Source organism: Bemisia tabaci, chromosome 1 (assembly GCF_918797505.1).
Source record: "Bemisia tabaci chromosome 1, PGI_BMITA_v3".
Taxonomy (NCBI): domain Eukaryota; kingdom Metazoa; phylum Arthropoda; class Insecta; order Hemiptera; family Aleyrodidae; genus Bemisia; species Bemisia tabaci.
The window spans coordinates 89,402,492-89,419,250 of NC_092793.1; the positions used below are offsets into that span (position 1 = coordinate 89,402,492).

General features: G+C 39.8%; 1 protein-coding gene across 3 annotated transcripts in view; it reads right to left on the reverse strand.

Annotated features, from left to right (window-relative positions):
• Window positions 1-210: 210 nt before the first annotated feature.
• The window catches only part of LOC109035778 (uncharacterized), a 75,101-nt gene continuing 58,552 nt past the window's right edge, over window positions 211-16,759 (reverse strand). For 2 of the 3 annotated variants that reach the window (XM_072306463.1, XM_072306462.1), the window contains exons 10-12: window positions 15,099-15,788; window positions 13,658-13,909; window positions 211-10,400 (exon numbers count right to left, since the gene is read on the reverse strand). In XM_072306463.1, the coding sequence (XP_072162564.1) occupies window positions 10,291-10,400; window positions 13,658-13,909; window positions 15,099-15,788 (1,052 nt within the window). In that variant the 3' untranslated portion in view covers window positions 211-10,290. Of the gene's footprint in view, window positions 10,401-12,719; window positions 12,822-13,657; window positions 13,910-15,098; window positions 15,789-16,759 lie in introns of all 3 variants that reach the window. The other variant, XR_011900874.1, reaches the window with a different exon arrangement.

A 16,759-nucleotide genomic window follows, 5' to 3' on the forward strand; every position in this document is an offset into this window, starting at 1 on the left:
TTCACAAATTTGTGTTAGGGAAATCAGGGAAATGTCAGGGAATTTCATTTTCTAATTTCTGTGGCAACCTGGCATACAGTTCCATTTTTCTACGATTGAATCCTTTTTTCTTTCAGAAAAAATTGAAGACCTTACTTCAAACCTTTGGCTTGTAACATTAACGATCGTGGATATTTGTAATTTTTGTTTTTTTAAAAAAAAAAAAAAAAAAAAATAAGTATTTTACGGCCGTTTGCCCTATCAGATAGGGTAGAAAGCTGCATCCGACTAACACAGCTATTTTTTAGAAAAAATTTGGTCAATGGAGAAAATGTTGAGAGGCTCCCATCTATCAATTTTAGAAGAAAGAACCCGTTTTTGATCATTACATTGAAGTACAAGGTACGATTTTAAGATGACGAATTTGGATTCCTGTCCTATCCTAGGTTCACGGCACGTCTAAGTACTTATAAGCCGCCAACTCTGTGTTTTCTTTTTCACCACCTAAAGTCAGTTTCTCCCTTACAGATAAAATAACTTCCAAAGCCAACTTTTGGTGAACCTCTACTACTTGCACATCATGTGTAAATCATTTCTACAGCTCGTGAATGCTGACAGGAAAAAAATGCTTGATTTTGTATTTTGAATTCTGACGTTGAGCAGTCGAAGTTTCGTAGGTTCAGCTATGCGGGGGGGGGGGGGGGGGGTAATTTTACCCGAAAAGCTTTTGTTTAATCACAAACGAAGACATTGTTTTGCTATTTCGAAAATTGCTGCTTTGTTTCTGAAACTCCCGTTGATGATGAAGTTCAACATTCTCATCACAAATGACATGGTTTAGTTTTCAACAAAACATTTTGATGACCTAAGTACAGAGTTGCGACACATTGACTTATGTGGCCCTTTACCTCTACCCACCCTGGTGGCGAATAATATTTTTTCCTTAATACTTTTTTCCTGTGTCAAGTTTTCTTAATTCTTTTTCCTACTGGTCCCACCCCCCTTTACAGTTAGTCCTACAAGTGAGGTATCCTATAGGCTTTTTCCCCCAGGGTCATTTATCCCATAAAAGACCTCCCTCATCATCCCTATAATGTCCTTTTGTTCCTTCCTGAGTTTTCTGAGTAAATCGTAGGAGGCCAGATAGAGCTTTTCCACTGGATTGTTGAATTGATAGTAATATAAATGTAAGATGGAATTCAACTAAATTTGTATGATATGAATAAACAGGAGGTAAAGAAGGCCTGTCTCATCAACATAATGAACTAAGTAAAGCAGGAAATGGCAGGGGCTGGGAGGACAACCGAGCAGATAAGCAAAAGCTCATTAGTAAATAAGATTCAGTGTCCAAAACATAAATGAGGTAGTCAGTCTTGGATTTTCATATTTGTAAGTGTCATCATAAGTACACAAGATACAAAAAACACAGTACAAACACTTGAAATAAAAGTAACAATTGAATCGGCACATGCAGTAACGTCCGATGGCCATTTTTTTGGATTTCGACTATTTGGGCTCGTTGTCATCTTCAAGGGTTGGCGCATCTGTGCGCAGACGAATTTGACCTACTTTTTGGGTTTTTCCCCCCTTCTTTGGGGTCCGAATCTCAAAATCATGCGAAAACTTCCGATGTCAAATTATTAGATTCCATGTGTTGTGTTCCCATTAGTTTCTAGGGCATAGTTATCACCTTTTTTTTGCGAAAAGAATACAGAAGGGAGGGGATTCCGACAAATAGGAAGCAGTCATTTAAGAGAATTTTGTCCTAACATGAAGATGGAGGGAAAGTGAAAGTAGATTTCTATCTAAAAAAATAATGAAGTTCTGCCTCCCGGCCCAGGCAAGGCCCTGCTTGGTTTTATCTGTGAGCTCAAATTTAATTTTGTTCAACGTTGATGCACCCTACTTTATGTAATTGCAATCGATTTTATGCATTCTAGGCAGTACTAAACACATTTCTTGACGTGCGATCTCAAATCATGCAAAAACGTCCAATGTCCACTTTTTTTTCTTTTTCCAATGTCACGCAACTTTCATTGGAACCTTAAAGAATAATGGAATAATTTCCTTTGTGCCACCGGAAGTCTGAAATTATGTTTTATTCTAATCTCATAGTTTTTTGAGGGGTCAAACATAATTATTTTGAGGCAGACTTTTGCGTCTCGTGTGAAAGCGTCCGAAGTCAAGCGCCTTTTCTCTAACGTTACTCAGCACTGGGTTGGAGTGGAGAAGGGAAACATTGTGTGCCTTTTCTACTACCCTGACTTAAGATACACATGCTCCGACTTTCTTCAAAACACCGATTTTAAGGCCCCCGATCCAATTGAAGATTAACTTTTTCAAGCTGCAATATGTGCATTTAAACACAACTTTTTATGTGGATTTTATTGAAGAGTCTTCTCCGACTTAAAATGTGACTACTGAATAAATGCTGTAATAACTCACCTTCAACATTCAGGATCCAAAACAAACACAAGACGGCCCCTTTCGGATGAAGAATTAGGAAAACCTTTCAAATGAAGCGCATTCATCTAAATTTAAAAATATTCTTTTCTACCAAAGGAATGGGAGGATTGATGAGACACTATGCATTCAGACTGGCAGCAGCGGAGGATGATTTTAAGTATTTCAAAATTGGCAAAACAGTGATATTTTAATACATTAATAACAAATTTATGTAAAAAAATTGAAAAAAATAGTAAACATTATATCCAAAAACTAAATTATTTATAACTTTTATACAAAGACTTCGAAAGTACAGAAGTAAAACGATTTGGCAACAAAAATGGGATTTTTTTTTAGTAGTACCCAATTTTAGATTCTTTTTGTATGTATGTTAAAATAAGGGATTTACAACTAATAATGACTGTTATTCAGGGTGTCCCTGAGAACCCGTACCAGGCCTTTTTCTCGGTTGATTTAGGTCGGACGAAGTCAGCGACCGCGGGGCTAAATAGGGAATCGACCCCAAGAAATTCGAATTTTATGGTCTCGAAACTCCCCCAGTCCTCCTTGGAAGGCAAGGGGGGGGGGGGGCGGGCCACGATCCTTAAAGTCGGAGTTCTCGATCAAATTTCGATTCGATTTCATTAGAATTGGAAAGTATGAAAAATTTCTCATGAAATCTACCTCATAAATTCCAAAATCGGACCACTTCACGCTCAAAAATGATCCCTTAAAGAGGGGGACAGCGGTTCCTTCCATAATTTCCCTTTGGTTAAAAATGGACGCAGGTTCTACGGATAAAGATGGTTCACTAGGTAATCGACACTAAGGAATCCGATTTTTATGGTCCCGAAGTCCCCCTAGTCTCCCTTGGGGGATAAATGGAGAAGGCACAATTTCAAAAGTCAGGGGAAATTGTGCCCCCCATTTTAACCCCCCCCCCCCACGGGAGGCTAGGGGGGCATCGGGACCATAAAAATCGGATTCCTTGGGGTCGTTTTCCTGGTTAACAATCTTTATCCGGAGAATCTGCGTCTTTGACCAAGGGGAAATTATGGAGGGAGCCCCTGTCCCCCTCTATATGGGATCATTTTTGGGCGTAAAGTGGTCCGATGTTGGATTTTTAGGGATCAATTTCACGTGAACTTTTTCGTACTTTTCAATTTTAATGAAATCGAATGGAAATTCGATCGAGAACCCCGAATTCTAGGATCGTGACTCCCCATTTTCCCCCCAAGGGCGGCTGGGAGGTTTACCAGACCATGAAATTCGAATTCCTTAGGGTCGATTCCCTACATAATCTCGCGGTCGCTGACTTCGTCCGACCTAAATCAACCGAGAAAAAGGCCTGATCTGGGTGCTCAGGGACATCCTGCATAATGGGAGGTTGATGCACATGATTTATCAATGAGAAATTCTTGAATGCTCCTATTTTTTGTAATGTACTTATCTTTTACTCAGGAAATCAATTAAAATTTTTGTGAAAGTTCCTCTCCAAGGGAAACCAGGGACGTCCATTCGTTATTTTTATCTCGCACGTGTTACACCTCAATGACAGAGTTGCCCATTCTGCGAAATGGGCTCCATTCCGCGATCGGGACAAGTCGATTTTCGGCAGAGTAGGTAACGAAACCGAAGAAAGGCAAATTTCCCTTCGCACGTATCCAGGCTTAGAACTGGTAATGGAGGAAAAAATTGTAACATTTCAACTTAAATACCAACATTATAGTGAGAAGTAGAACCATTTTTTTCCTATCATTGTCGTGTTTAGAAATTTAAGAAATTGAGGTCAAAATATGAGTGTGCTAAAGTATCAAAATTATAAATTTGCTAAAAAAAAAAAAAAAAAAATTACGGAACTTCGGTGTTATTTCGGTAGGACGCGCAAGGGTGACAAGACGAGATGCTTTTAAAACATATAAAACCCAGTGCTGAATGTAGGTATGTGCAGCGCTTGGTTTCTGCAATCGTTCTTCTTGCAGTAACATCTTTTGAAGCCCTGATCGTGACCAACAAAGTGTTTTGTCACTAGTTCTCGTATGGTCAGAACTTCTTCCGGAACCGATTCGATTTTTAACCCCATGAATCTTGTTTCCTCAGAAGCGTTCGCCTTTGATGATGCCGCCTTCAGTGCCGCTTTTACAGTTCTCTTCCTTCTTCTCCATTATGACGCCGATCTATAGAGGGTCTTCCCTTCCGCAATCAAACTGCGAGACGGGAACCGCAACCATAGTCTTCAACGGTACAATGAAGCATTTTTTTTTCGCAGCCAGTGTGATATTTTTCCCCGCTCGTATTTTCAAATTGCGCATGCTGGCTGTCGCATCTTTACTAGTGGGTGTGAATCTGTCAAAGGGTCAGACTGAGGGGAGGCTTCATTCGTATTTTCGATATTAATTTTAGATAGCGATAATTATCGCTATCGATGTTTTGTTGATGTGTTATTGTTGTCTCATCGGTTATTACCGCCGTGGCTGATATGACTTCAATAATTAGTGGCGCCCCTTCTTTATTTTCAGCATCGAGAAGAAGAGAACTTGAGCTAGGTAGGTATGTTAAGAGACTATTTCAACATTTTCGACGTTTTGTTGTTGAGTTATTATCGTTTCGTCGGTTGTCACTAGCTTGCTTATATGCAGAGTGATTATCAGCCCTTCCGATTTCACACCCGTTTATTATGGCTATACTTAAGCATCGAATACCGGTGCTTACTTTTTCCCAAAAACCTGTCGGCAGAACAGGTACTTTGCAAACCGATTTTGGCCTTGTGCCCAAAGACAGCCCCACAGAGTTGCATTTTTTATTGTCTCATGTTACGAGGTGTTGAGATCCCATTGCACAAATTTCAGCCCTCTTGCCCACCGTGGAGTTTCATTTTCTTTAGTATTGTCTTTCAGCCAATAAGCTCCATTAGTCCGCGCCACGAAAAGTGGCGGGTGAGGGGCGGAGCCAGTTGGCCGGTCCAGTCTATCGTTGAAGGGTTGAAGCGCACGTATTGGCCCGTAGTTAAGACGGGATAACGACTGGCCCAATACCTGCGCTTCAACCCTTCAACGATAGTCTGGATCGGTCGACTGGCTCTGCCCCTCACCCGCCACTTTTCGTGGCGAGGACTTATAGTGAATCCTTGACAAGGGCATTGCTTTGTCCCACTGAGCCCTAACTTTGAGGATAGCGGGGCCTGTCATTTACTAAAACTAAATCAGGCCAAAGTATAAAGCCAGCTCTTCTATCAATAAAGCGTGAACTCTGGTCCATTACTTATTGCTTTGCAAAATTTGGGGAGCACCTACTTACGTCTAAAAAATATTCATAAGAACATCGGCTACTCATTGTGCCTCTTTACTCTTTAATGACGTTAAGAAACCAATTTTACTTAACAACTCTTGATCATGTATTATCCACTTAAAATCACCATCGGTCAACGTTGGAAAATCGATTAGATCGGACCTGCCTTCTTTGATTTAACGAATCTGCGGTGATTGGATTGACCACAGCCCCAGGCCAGGTTTGTTTTCTCCTCATTTTTGCCGCGCATCGTTCACACTGATAATAAGCTGTAATAAGATACCTAGGAATATGACCCTGAGTTTCACATATTTTTAAGTATGTTTTTTCTTACCTTTATGGTTCAAGAAGGTATGAATATCTGTTACCATGCCCGGAGCTCTTGACTTGGTAGTCATAAATTTCCCATCCTTTCGCCGGGATATTTTTGATCTACCCTTAAATTCTGCAATTTCATATTTTTCTCGCACGTCGTAAAAAATTCTTGGCCGCTTTAAGTACACCAGTTTTCTCATCATTAAGCGACCGTAATACTCCTTTTTCGTACTCATCCTGTCCACGAAACACCATAATTGTCATATTCAGTAAACTTAATCATATTTTACCAGTACGAAAAAATGGAGCAAACATTTTTTGGCTGTGAATCCTACAAGTAAACAAATCTCAAACAGCACTGAGAACAACAGAAAATCACCGTGTCGAGTTGGTACCAGCTAAATAACTTTACTGATGGAGATCGAGATGCACTGTGGCGCAGTGGCGCACACCATGGTCCCATAGCCCGACCTAGCGGCGTTAAATTATTTTGTAGGTACCTTATGTTTAAACCTTGCAACATTAGTCATTAGGTAGTAATTTTTTGGGTTGCTGAGTTCAAGTATGCGACTATTTCACAAAAAAATCCACTTTTAAAGTCACAGCGTTTCATAAATTAGGTACCGTATTTAAGTGGTGACAAAAGAGGTGTATGGAAAAACGGACAAAAATGGCCAAACGCATTTTCACATTTTGAACGGTTGACGTGATAAAGTAACTCCTGAGACGGTTTCAACTGGTCGCGGTTTTGCTAAGAAAACGTCGTGTTGCGACGTTGCCATTTTTTAAAGTGAAAACCTTGAAAAATCCATAACTACGCTGCATCTCAACCGATTTCAATAAACTTTTTCTTGAAATGTTTCTCTTAAATAAAGCTTTCGAACGGTGTATAGTTATTTGGGTTTACCTCCTTGGCACCGGGCGGGACTTACGCGGTTTTAGCAGTTTTTGTTAAAAACAAAAATTTGGTTTTCCTACTACAGTCATGGAAACGGCGGAATATGAACAAAAACCAGTCGACATGAAAGTTCAACCTATCACCTCTCTACCAGGCACAAGATCATCTTAGGGAAACGTTTCGTTTCTGAGATCCGACCGCTCAAAGTTGATCAAAGTTGGTTTTATGCAATCGGAAACCACTGACAGGATTGCACGGCGGTCAATCAATCGTGCAGGAGGGCTCTCTTATAATCCATGTATTACAAGGAATAGCCAGACATCTGATTTAGACAACTTTTTAGCTCAGGTTTCCGGGTTGCAATAATGCCATTACTGAAAGCGAAAATATTTAAAAATTCTTAACTTCGCTGCATTTTAGGTACCCGAATTCAAATTTCTGTATCAATCAGAAGAAAAAGTTACTTGGGTGGTAAATGACTTGGATACCCCTTTATACATACAGGGTGTTCCATAAGTCCCGCTTCCCCACTCCCCCCCCCCTAACTTTTGAGCCGTTCCAGATACAGAAACGAAACTTTGGGGATGTTTCTATCTCAAAGGAGACCATCTGCTGAAGGGGTCAAAATTACATCTTCCTCGGGGGGTGGGAGGCCACAACTTTTTTTCTGAAATGTTACGTCTACTTTGTGTTGTGATACCACTATGAAAGGACATTAAAAACTAAGAATTTTGGCACCAACCAATTGAAACTCGGCCGATATTTGAAAGTATTCAGCATTTTAAAAACTTAATGCGAAAGAGTCATTTTTTGCGACCCAGAAACCACCAGGGCACCGATTTGCATGCGAATCCATCAGTAAACGTCCGTAATAACAAGTTCCCGACTTTTTCTTGCAAACTGGAAACTTCTTTCTTCCCGAAAAAACACCGCAAAAGTCCCGTGATTTTTTGGTAAATGATAATTTTGATACTTTGGCATGTTTCCTGAGACTATAATATTTGAACCTCCATTGCCTTCATTGTTAAACACGCCAATGGTAGAAAAAAAATTTCTTCCTCTCACTACAATATTGGTCTTTAATTAAAATGTCGAATTTGTTTCGTCCATTGCCAGTCTTAAGCCTGGCTAAGTGTGAAGGAAAATTTGCCTTTCTTCAGTTTCGTTATTCTTTGTTCCAGTTCTGATAAAATCGACTTGCCCCGATCGCGGAATGGAGCAATTTTTGTTTGTTTGTTTGTTTGTTTGTTTTTTTTTTTTTGTTCATTCCGCGTAGTGGGCAACGGCCATACCCATTCTGCGGAATGGGCAACTCCGCCATCGTCGCGCAACATACGTATAACGATTATTTCTCTCATTATGTAGGTAAGAAGATACTTAAAATTGTTTGGATACCTTTTTCAAAAAATCCTATTCTCGTTATTTAATCATTCTGCATTCGTTGTATGTGTAATACAGTCTTTACATCAGCATTTTCTTTTTTATATATATATATTTTTTGAAAAAGAAAAGTTCAACTCTCTCAAGGTTGATTTTACGAATTTTGGAATTTTTTCTAGTCTAGAATGTATATATAGGGTGTCCCAAAAGTCCGTACCCCCCTCGTAACTTTTGAACGGTTGAAGATAGAAAAACGAAACTTTGGGAACGTTTCTATCTTAAAGGAGACCATCTCCCAGGGGGGGTCAAAATTTTTGTCCCCCCCACAGGGGGGGGGGCTCCCCCTAACCCCTATCTTGTGATACCTCATTCGAAAGAGCATAAAAAACTAAGAATTTTGGCGCGAACCGCAAATCAATATCTTAATTTTTGACCGAGTTATGATAGGTCAAAGGTCAAATTTGACCTATTTTCAAAAAATCATATCTCCGGTCAAATTATCGTAAAGAAAACAATAAAAGAGGAAAATTTACCAAATTGTAAGCAATTTCAAGTAAAAATCACAGAAATTACTTCAAACTAATTTTAAGGGAGGTTTTGGACCCCCAAATACGTAATTTTAAAGGTCATACGATATTCTCGCGAAATGAGCCAATAATTCCCTTTCTCTTCCTTAACATTATCTTTGTAAGTTCAAAATCAGTTCAACACTAAGATAGAAACATTCCCAAAGTATCGTTTTTCTATCTTCAACCGTTTAAAAGTTACGGGGGGGGGGGGGGGGGGTACGGACTTTTGGGACACCCTGTATTGCTGGTGGTCTGAAACTATAAAGCCTTAGGGCATTCACTCTCCTAATGATTGAATATGATGGTGTATTTTTAGGTACATTGTAATACTTCGTTATGTCTCACAAGTTTTACATTAACCAACTCAGTGGCACATTTCCTTTTTATCCCTCCTGTCTTCAATTCTCTCCGGCCTTGGTATCTTGAAACCATCAGTGACACAACTATTTCTATTTTTGTCGAATTGCTTTTCCCCATTCTCTATCTAGTATTTATTCAGTCATTCTGCCCTTGAAATGTACTAATCTCCTGTTGGTCTTGCCTCTCGATGATGAAAAGGAAAAAAGTACAGCTGGGGATTGTACCGGTAGGAAGTCTCTCGAAGAAACCGAGATTGTCAGAATGAGAGGAATTAGTAACAAGGAAGTAACTTCCGAGCAAATTAATTTTTACAGAATAGCATGATTTTTTTTTCCTCTCTTTTTTTAATCAATCATCTTCGGGGAATCCGCATCAAACAGGACCCGAACAACTGACGGTAAAAAATTCGGGAAAAGATTTGATGCGAGCCTGCTGTTCTGTTTCATTCTCCTGCGTAGGTCTATGCTTTATACAAATCTTTTATGAGTCAAGAATGTTTTTTTTTTTTACAGTTTAAACCTTGACGCCTCCTCTTCTCCTATGATTATCCGATTTCCAATAACTTGAGTGTTATGGACCCAAGAGGCAATTCTCTTTTGAATACTAAAAAAAATATTCAAAAGATCAGATTGAGGATGTAAGTACGGCCCATTTTCTGGTACGAATCTCTACTGGCCGGGTGGCAATTGTCAAAAAATTTTGAACCAGGCTTGTCAGTCCTGCGAGAAATTCTTGGTTTTACGAGTAATGGCAACAAGATATACTAGGGTGCACCCATATCTGTATAGGTATATATTTTTTTATCTCTCCGTAGTAAGTCACGCCAAATTTTAGTTTTATTTTGAGGGTCGGTTCTCTGCTTCTTAACGCAGAAATAGAAACTTACTTAACACTGTGCCCTGAGAAAGGAAGAAGAGGAAAACAATAACATTTTTACAAAACAATGAGGGCAAGATCATGGTGCAATTCCTGGGGAGCATTTTGAAAATCAGAATTACAGCAAGAAGAATAGTCTATCTAAAAGAAATCTAAAAATAAGTCCGATGCTGATGGCAGTCATCTGCAGCTGAGAAGACATTTAACTGTTGAGTGCCACAGGATGATAGCGAGACAGAATATTGAGAACGACGAGGTACTGTGAGCTCTGTTAGCATCTAGGCACTTACCTGTAAAAAAAGCATCATTACTTTCATTTCCTCCACGAACATTAAGTACCTATGATGTAAAGAGACCTGTCAAGAAAATCCTAATATTAATCCTAGAATCTCCCCCTCCTAGAATCTTTATTCCATAAAGTGTCTTTTTTTCTTGGTAGGTATTAAATACCACATAAGATGGGTAAAATAAAAAAGCCTTCGCAAGGAGGGATATAGTGTAAGTAGAGGGAGGAACAGTAATGAGTAGGTACCTAAGCATTACATGAATCCCTAAGCTGCTTAAACGAAAGATAATCACACATCTGAAAGAAATTAAGTACCTTCCCCTCGTGAAGGACTTTTCGAAACTTCCTTCCAGTCAAGATCCATCCATGTAGGTAGGTCAGTCATTCCCTGATCCAAAATGAGAATCTTCTGCGCATGACGTCAGTATTATTGATTACTGCCGCGGAAGCCAGAAAGCTAGGAATCAATGCTTTTCTTATGAGAAGAAAGCTAATTTTTTATTGATGAATCATTTCAATATCTTACTTTTAAACCGTTTGAAGCTTTTTGAGAGTCTAAAAGAACGTTTAGACATTAGCTTTCAGGGTTTTGATTTTGCCAAATTTACGTTTTTATAATTCTAATTGATTTTTGAAGTCAGCGTAAGCTGCACGAGCCATTTTGTGATAAAGATTCAGCGTGTAAATATAGGTGATGCAGAGTCAACTGTAAAAATGAAAAAACAAAAGTTTGGCAAAATCGGAACCCTCAATGCTGATGTCTAAACGTTCCTTTCGAAACTCAGGAAGTTTCAAAGGATTTAAAAGTAAGGAAGAGCGACGCTAAAAACAGCCATTTTTGACACAATTTCAGACCGCGGGGATTTTTCTGGAACCGGGCCCAAACGATACCATATGATACCCGAAAACTCTGGTAAAAACTTTAGCTTAAGGATACGAACGGTTTTTAAGTAATAGGGGGGGGGGGGCAAAGTTGCCAAATCGTTTTTACGTTAAGTTCTCCGACTCTGATTTTTTACGAGTGTTCTTACGTACATCCTTCGTACTCGTATTTACCAGTTTTAATTTTTTTTTTTTTTTTTTTCGAACTTTATTACAAGATGTGCTACTAGAGACAGATTTACTTCAATTTTAAAAAGTTTCGACGGAGGATCTTAATTTTTCTACCAATTCCCCCATTTTGGACCACTGTGCAATGAAAATTTGTAAAACTGAACACAGTTTTATGCATTGAGAAAACATGAGAACAACATCTGCGCAATGACTGACCTACATGGATAGATCTTGCTTCCGGTGCTGGCTGAGGATTGGTACATCGATAGCTCCGAGAAGTAAGAAATTTTTCCGCGCAGGGAGCGCCACCGCTGTGTTTTGATTTTGAGGGTCACGTCATTAAATTTCGTACAGTTTGACGTAAGTGCTTGAACTTATATAAAAGTACCTAAAGGGATTTCTGTTAAAATCGAAGTGTTATAAGTTCTAGCTATGACATTCTTCTTCCCTTTGGCACTTTGTAAAAAAGATATGAATAGTAAATTCTGGAACTCTGTAACCTATTCCTAGAAAAAGTAGAGGGAAGCAATATGACCTTGATGCGACAGATCACGAGTGATCTCTCTCAGCGGTCGCAGATATCTCCCTCCCACCATGAACTGTCCCTCTCGCACCTACAGGCATCCCATAAGAGATATTGGGATCAAGTTTCAGTCTTTATTATAATTATACTTAAAATGCTCGTGTTTGGTTTTGAACATTCCTGACATATCGACGGTATGGGTCGGCAATCACATAACTTGTTTGCTGTGTCTGAAAATCTCCGCCTCTATGTTATTTTTTTTAAAGGAGAACAAATTAACATAATTCCTTGAAGTGTTTGCAGAATTTTCTTCGCACAGAGAAGAAAAATCACGGCAATTTTAAAGAATTGCCGTTGGGTAGGTATCCATATAGAAAATAAAATATGATAGGAAGTCTGCGACGTCGCAAACCGAGTTATGTCATTGCCGACTTACACCGTCGATATGCTGCTGGAACTTGTAAGTCTCAGAATTTAATGCATCTGTTGTAATTTTTAAAGTATCACGGATTTCGGAGTCAGATTTTAGCAGCGCGACGTGACTTTTTCAAAACTACAGCTGAAGATCCACCTCAATACGTCCCCTTAGTGAGCTAAATTAACATTAAATCACGAACACCAATGCTACTCGTTGCTGCTATTATGTCCTCAAATCGTCCAAAAAGTAGCCCTCTCTGATTGAGATTTGATGTATCAGAACCCCGCTTCGTCACAATGGTATGAATGCTTTAATTTAAAAGTACCTACATATGTTTAAAACCATTGTGATAAATTCTCTCTTCCTTTAAAGTTGTGTGAATTATTTGAAAAAACATCTAAGTAGGGGTAAGAATCATCAGTTTGTGATTTCTGAAAAAAGAAGCAGCAGTTTAACTTTTTGGCGAACATAGGTACAACGTGCAATTATTCGATACATAGTACGACCCAAGTAGCATTTTTCAATGTAAAAGTTTCAACAAGTTGAAATAATGTTGGTATTATTTGCAACAAAGTTGCAACTTACGGTCAACTTTTGGTCGATAAGTGCCGATTTTCGGCGATCTGATCGGAAGACAAAGTTGCAACCTGCTGAGATTGCAAAATTGCTGAACCAAAAGTTGTTTAAAATCTAAAGATAGGCAACCAGCAATACTTTGAAGTTGAAACATGTTTCAACTTAATTGCAACTAGTTCCAACAATGATAGCTCCTTCGGGGGAGAGAGTAGGCAATCTGCACATCGATCTATTAGTTGCAAGGATCAAACGATTTTGTTGCAAGTTGTTGCAACCTCTGCTACTTGGGGATTTATTAGATACGAGTATTTAATACTGCATAAAATATACCTATCGGAAATGTCCCAGGGGCCCCCATGAACTTTTCATGGAGATTACATAGGGGCTTATGGGAGCTCATGGATACCCGTGGGGAAAACCGGGATGCCCATGGGGAAGACTAGGGTGCTCATGGGGGAAACTGGGACGTTCATGAAGAAGACCGGGGTGCCCATGGTTACGTCAGGTTTTTTTGTAAGCCAAACTACCATTTACCTCTGTGGGACATTTTTAACAGGGTATAGATATTGAATATGGTATCCACTACTAGGTATTAGAATTTTCGCTGCTGGGGCAATCCATTTTTCGCCAATGAGCGTTAACATCAATATTCAACATCGTGAAATTTAATCAAGAGTATACGTCAGCTTACCTATTAAAGTAATATTGAGGTTGATGTCATCATCAGGAAAGGAGGCACCATGGATGGCATGGGCGGGCAGAGCAAGATTGCCTCGCCTGCAAGTGTCGGCGCTGCTGGTGAAGCGAAGTGTGGTACCGTCCTCTGTCAGTCGGTACGTGAAACAATAGCGGCGAGGCCCCCTGGAGCTCCTGCTAAGAGGTGTCGTGATTAGGTAGTGCTCACTTCCGTTCTCGCTCACCCAACCGCCATGACACGAGTACACTGTAGAAAAATAACATAAAGTCTCATCGTTTCAAATCATAGGATAATTGGCAGCCAATGTTCCACGTTGGAGCAGTGTCTTCATTTCTCTCGCATCACACGGATTTTTGATATCAAGCGTTTGTCTGCTGACTAACCCAGTAAGATGGAATGGTGCTTTTCGATTGGCCAGCTGTGTCAATCGGACAATCTGCTATCACAACACGAGAGATTGATCGGGCCGAACAATAGACTGATTATCGGCCAGGAAAGAGATGATTTTATAGCGAGCCGATAACTTGTCACGACAAAGAGCTCCAATAGACATCCCGGTGTTTGCCCGTCGTGCGATAGACACAGCCGACCAATCACATACCTATCTTCATTTCCTACAAGTCTCGTCATATCAAGTTAACGATATCGTTATGCCCATCAGACAGGCACATGAAAAAATCGTCCTTGCATGGATCGAATGAGTCGGTTAAAAGTGTTAGGTTAAGGTTATATTCAAAAACTAGGCAGCTAAATCCGGGACATTTCTTCATGCATGGTCGCCATTTAGGTATTTATGAAAAAAACTGCAAACAAGGACTTTAAACGTCATTTTATCCAAATGGTGGCAGGCAAAGCCCCAGTTGCATGGGGTGTATGGAAACTTCAGATTTAGCAACCAAAGAATCATGAAGTAAAGCAATAAAAATAGCCGTGTACCTACCCGAAATTCTAGCTAACTTTATTTTTAGCAGGCGCTTGTCAAGAGCATTTCGCGAGAAAGTTACAAAAATTCACCGAGCAAACCAGTAAACCTATGTTAAATACCAGCTTTCTTCAACATTAATTGCATACATCAAGCATCACAAATAAGATTTTTTTAGGATTAAATCATTGCTAATTATTCATTAATTCTTGGTTCTTTTATGAAGTATCCAATGCAAATTTTCTCGGCTCGAATTGACAACGGTTCAGCGCTTTAAAAGGGTTGGAAATAGCGTAAGTTTTTTCATTCAGCTAAAACAGGCATGGATGGGTCAGAATGAATATTTTTATGTATCCAGGGGCGTTTTTTCATTCTTAATAAAATACATGAACTCGTCGGATTCATTTCTAGCTTCATCCATCGAAAATTTCATACCTCACTTTTTCATGCATACCTATTCGACTAAAATTTAACAGGAACTGTCACGAAAATTTAAAAAGTCTTTACACTGACCTGATACAGATTCAGACGAAGACTTGCAGTCCGTGCGAAATTGCATTGTATCGAAAGCACCAGCACAGCCAATGGTGAGTGTTTTATAGTCCAAGGCACAATTCAAGTCTCTCGCAGAGGCGACGTCCACATCTCTTGCCTTTCGCTCTCTTTTACCATCAGAACTACCTCTTTGAAAATCTTCCCTACCCAAAATAGAACTTCCTCTAATACTACTAATGAATTTTTTCACACTAAAATTGCTTTCTAAATTGTAATCAGTTTCACCGCTAAGGTTTTCTCTAATATCACTGGCCTTAAAATTACTATTTGTATCACTTGTGGTGTGGCTCCCACTACTAGTACCATTAACATAAATATGTGTATCATTGTCTCTGCTACTTCTAAGAATACGGGGAGTAACGTCACCGCTATTCATGAGTTTACGTAAGACTTTCCGTCGAACGTAACTTTTCATTGAACTTCTCTTGAATCTAATGTTTTTGTGCTCCTCATTTCTAACTATCACTTCTGCAATTTGATTTTGCATTAAATCTCGTTCCATCAGGTTTCTTTGCTCCACAAAGGTAGCCCCGCTAACATCTGGTCGAGACTGGTCTCCAGCAGAGTGAGATGATCTTTGTTTTACCTCTGGTCTGGATACAATGTAATTTCCGGCGTAGGGGCAAAGTTTTTGCTCTGGAACAGTTGCTGAAACAAAGGAGGGATAAGTAAAGAAAGAGTCAGTAGCTGGGAAAATTCGCCCCCTTTAATACACACCTTGTATACTGGGTGGCCTAGACCTATTGCGTACCAGGCTTCTTTCTCCGTTGTTTCACTTAGGTCGCGTCAAGTCGGGGGCCGCTGCGGTATGACTTAGGAGCCGACCCAAAGGAATCCGAATTTCGTGATCCCGAACCCCTCCCACCTTCCCCGCTCGGAGTGTAAGGGGGAAGGGGGGGTAACGATCCTAAAAGTCGGTGTTCTAGACTAAAGTGTGAATCAATTATATTAGAACTAAAAGTAACGGAAAATATCACGTGAAATTGACCCCTGAAAATTCGGTCCACCACGGGCCAAAAAATAACTCCGCCTAGGGTTGAGATGTTCACTTCTAGCTGGTCCCAAGCCCAGGTAAAGGAGGAGGGTTGTGCGTAGGGCTAGCAACCCTACCACGTAAAAAAACCCCTTGCTACGAAAAGCATAACGATGCCTCGGTACACATGGAATCAACGGAGAAATCGACCAAACGAGTATGGATCATCGGAAAAAAAGAAAAATGGTAAAGCCAAAAAAATTTCAATGGCAACCTGGAACGTGAGAACAATGAAGCAAGCGGGCAAAATGATGGAGATAGCAAGCGAAGTGGGAAAGTATAACATCGACGTGATGGCCTTGCAGGAAATCAGATGGCAAGGTGAAAGCAAGTTCGACAAGCCCGAATTCAGCATGATATATAGCGGAACCATCGAAAATACCGGTCTATTTGGAGCAGGTTTTATGCTGTCGAGAAAAGCAAGGAAATGCCTGCTTGGGTATGAGAATATCAACGAAAGAATCTGCAAAATCAGAATGAAGGGGAAATTCAGAAATATGACAGTGATATCAGTGCATGCTCCAACTGAAGAGAAAGATGAAGTTGAAAAGGAAAGTTTCTACGACACACTAGCAGAAGTGTGCAC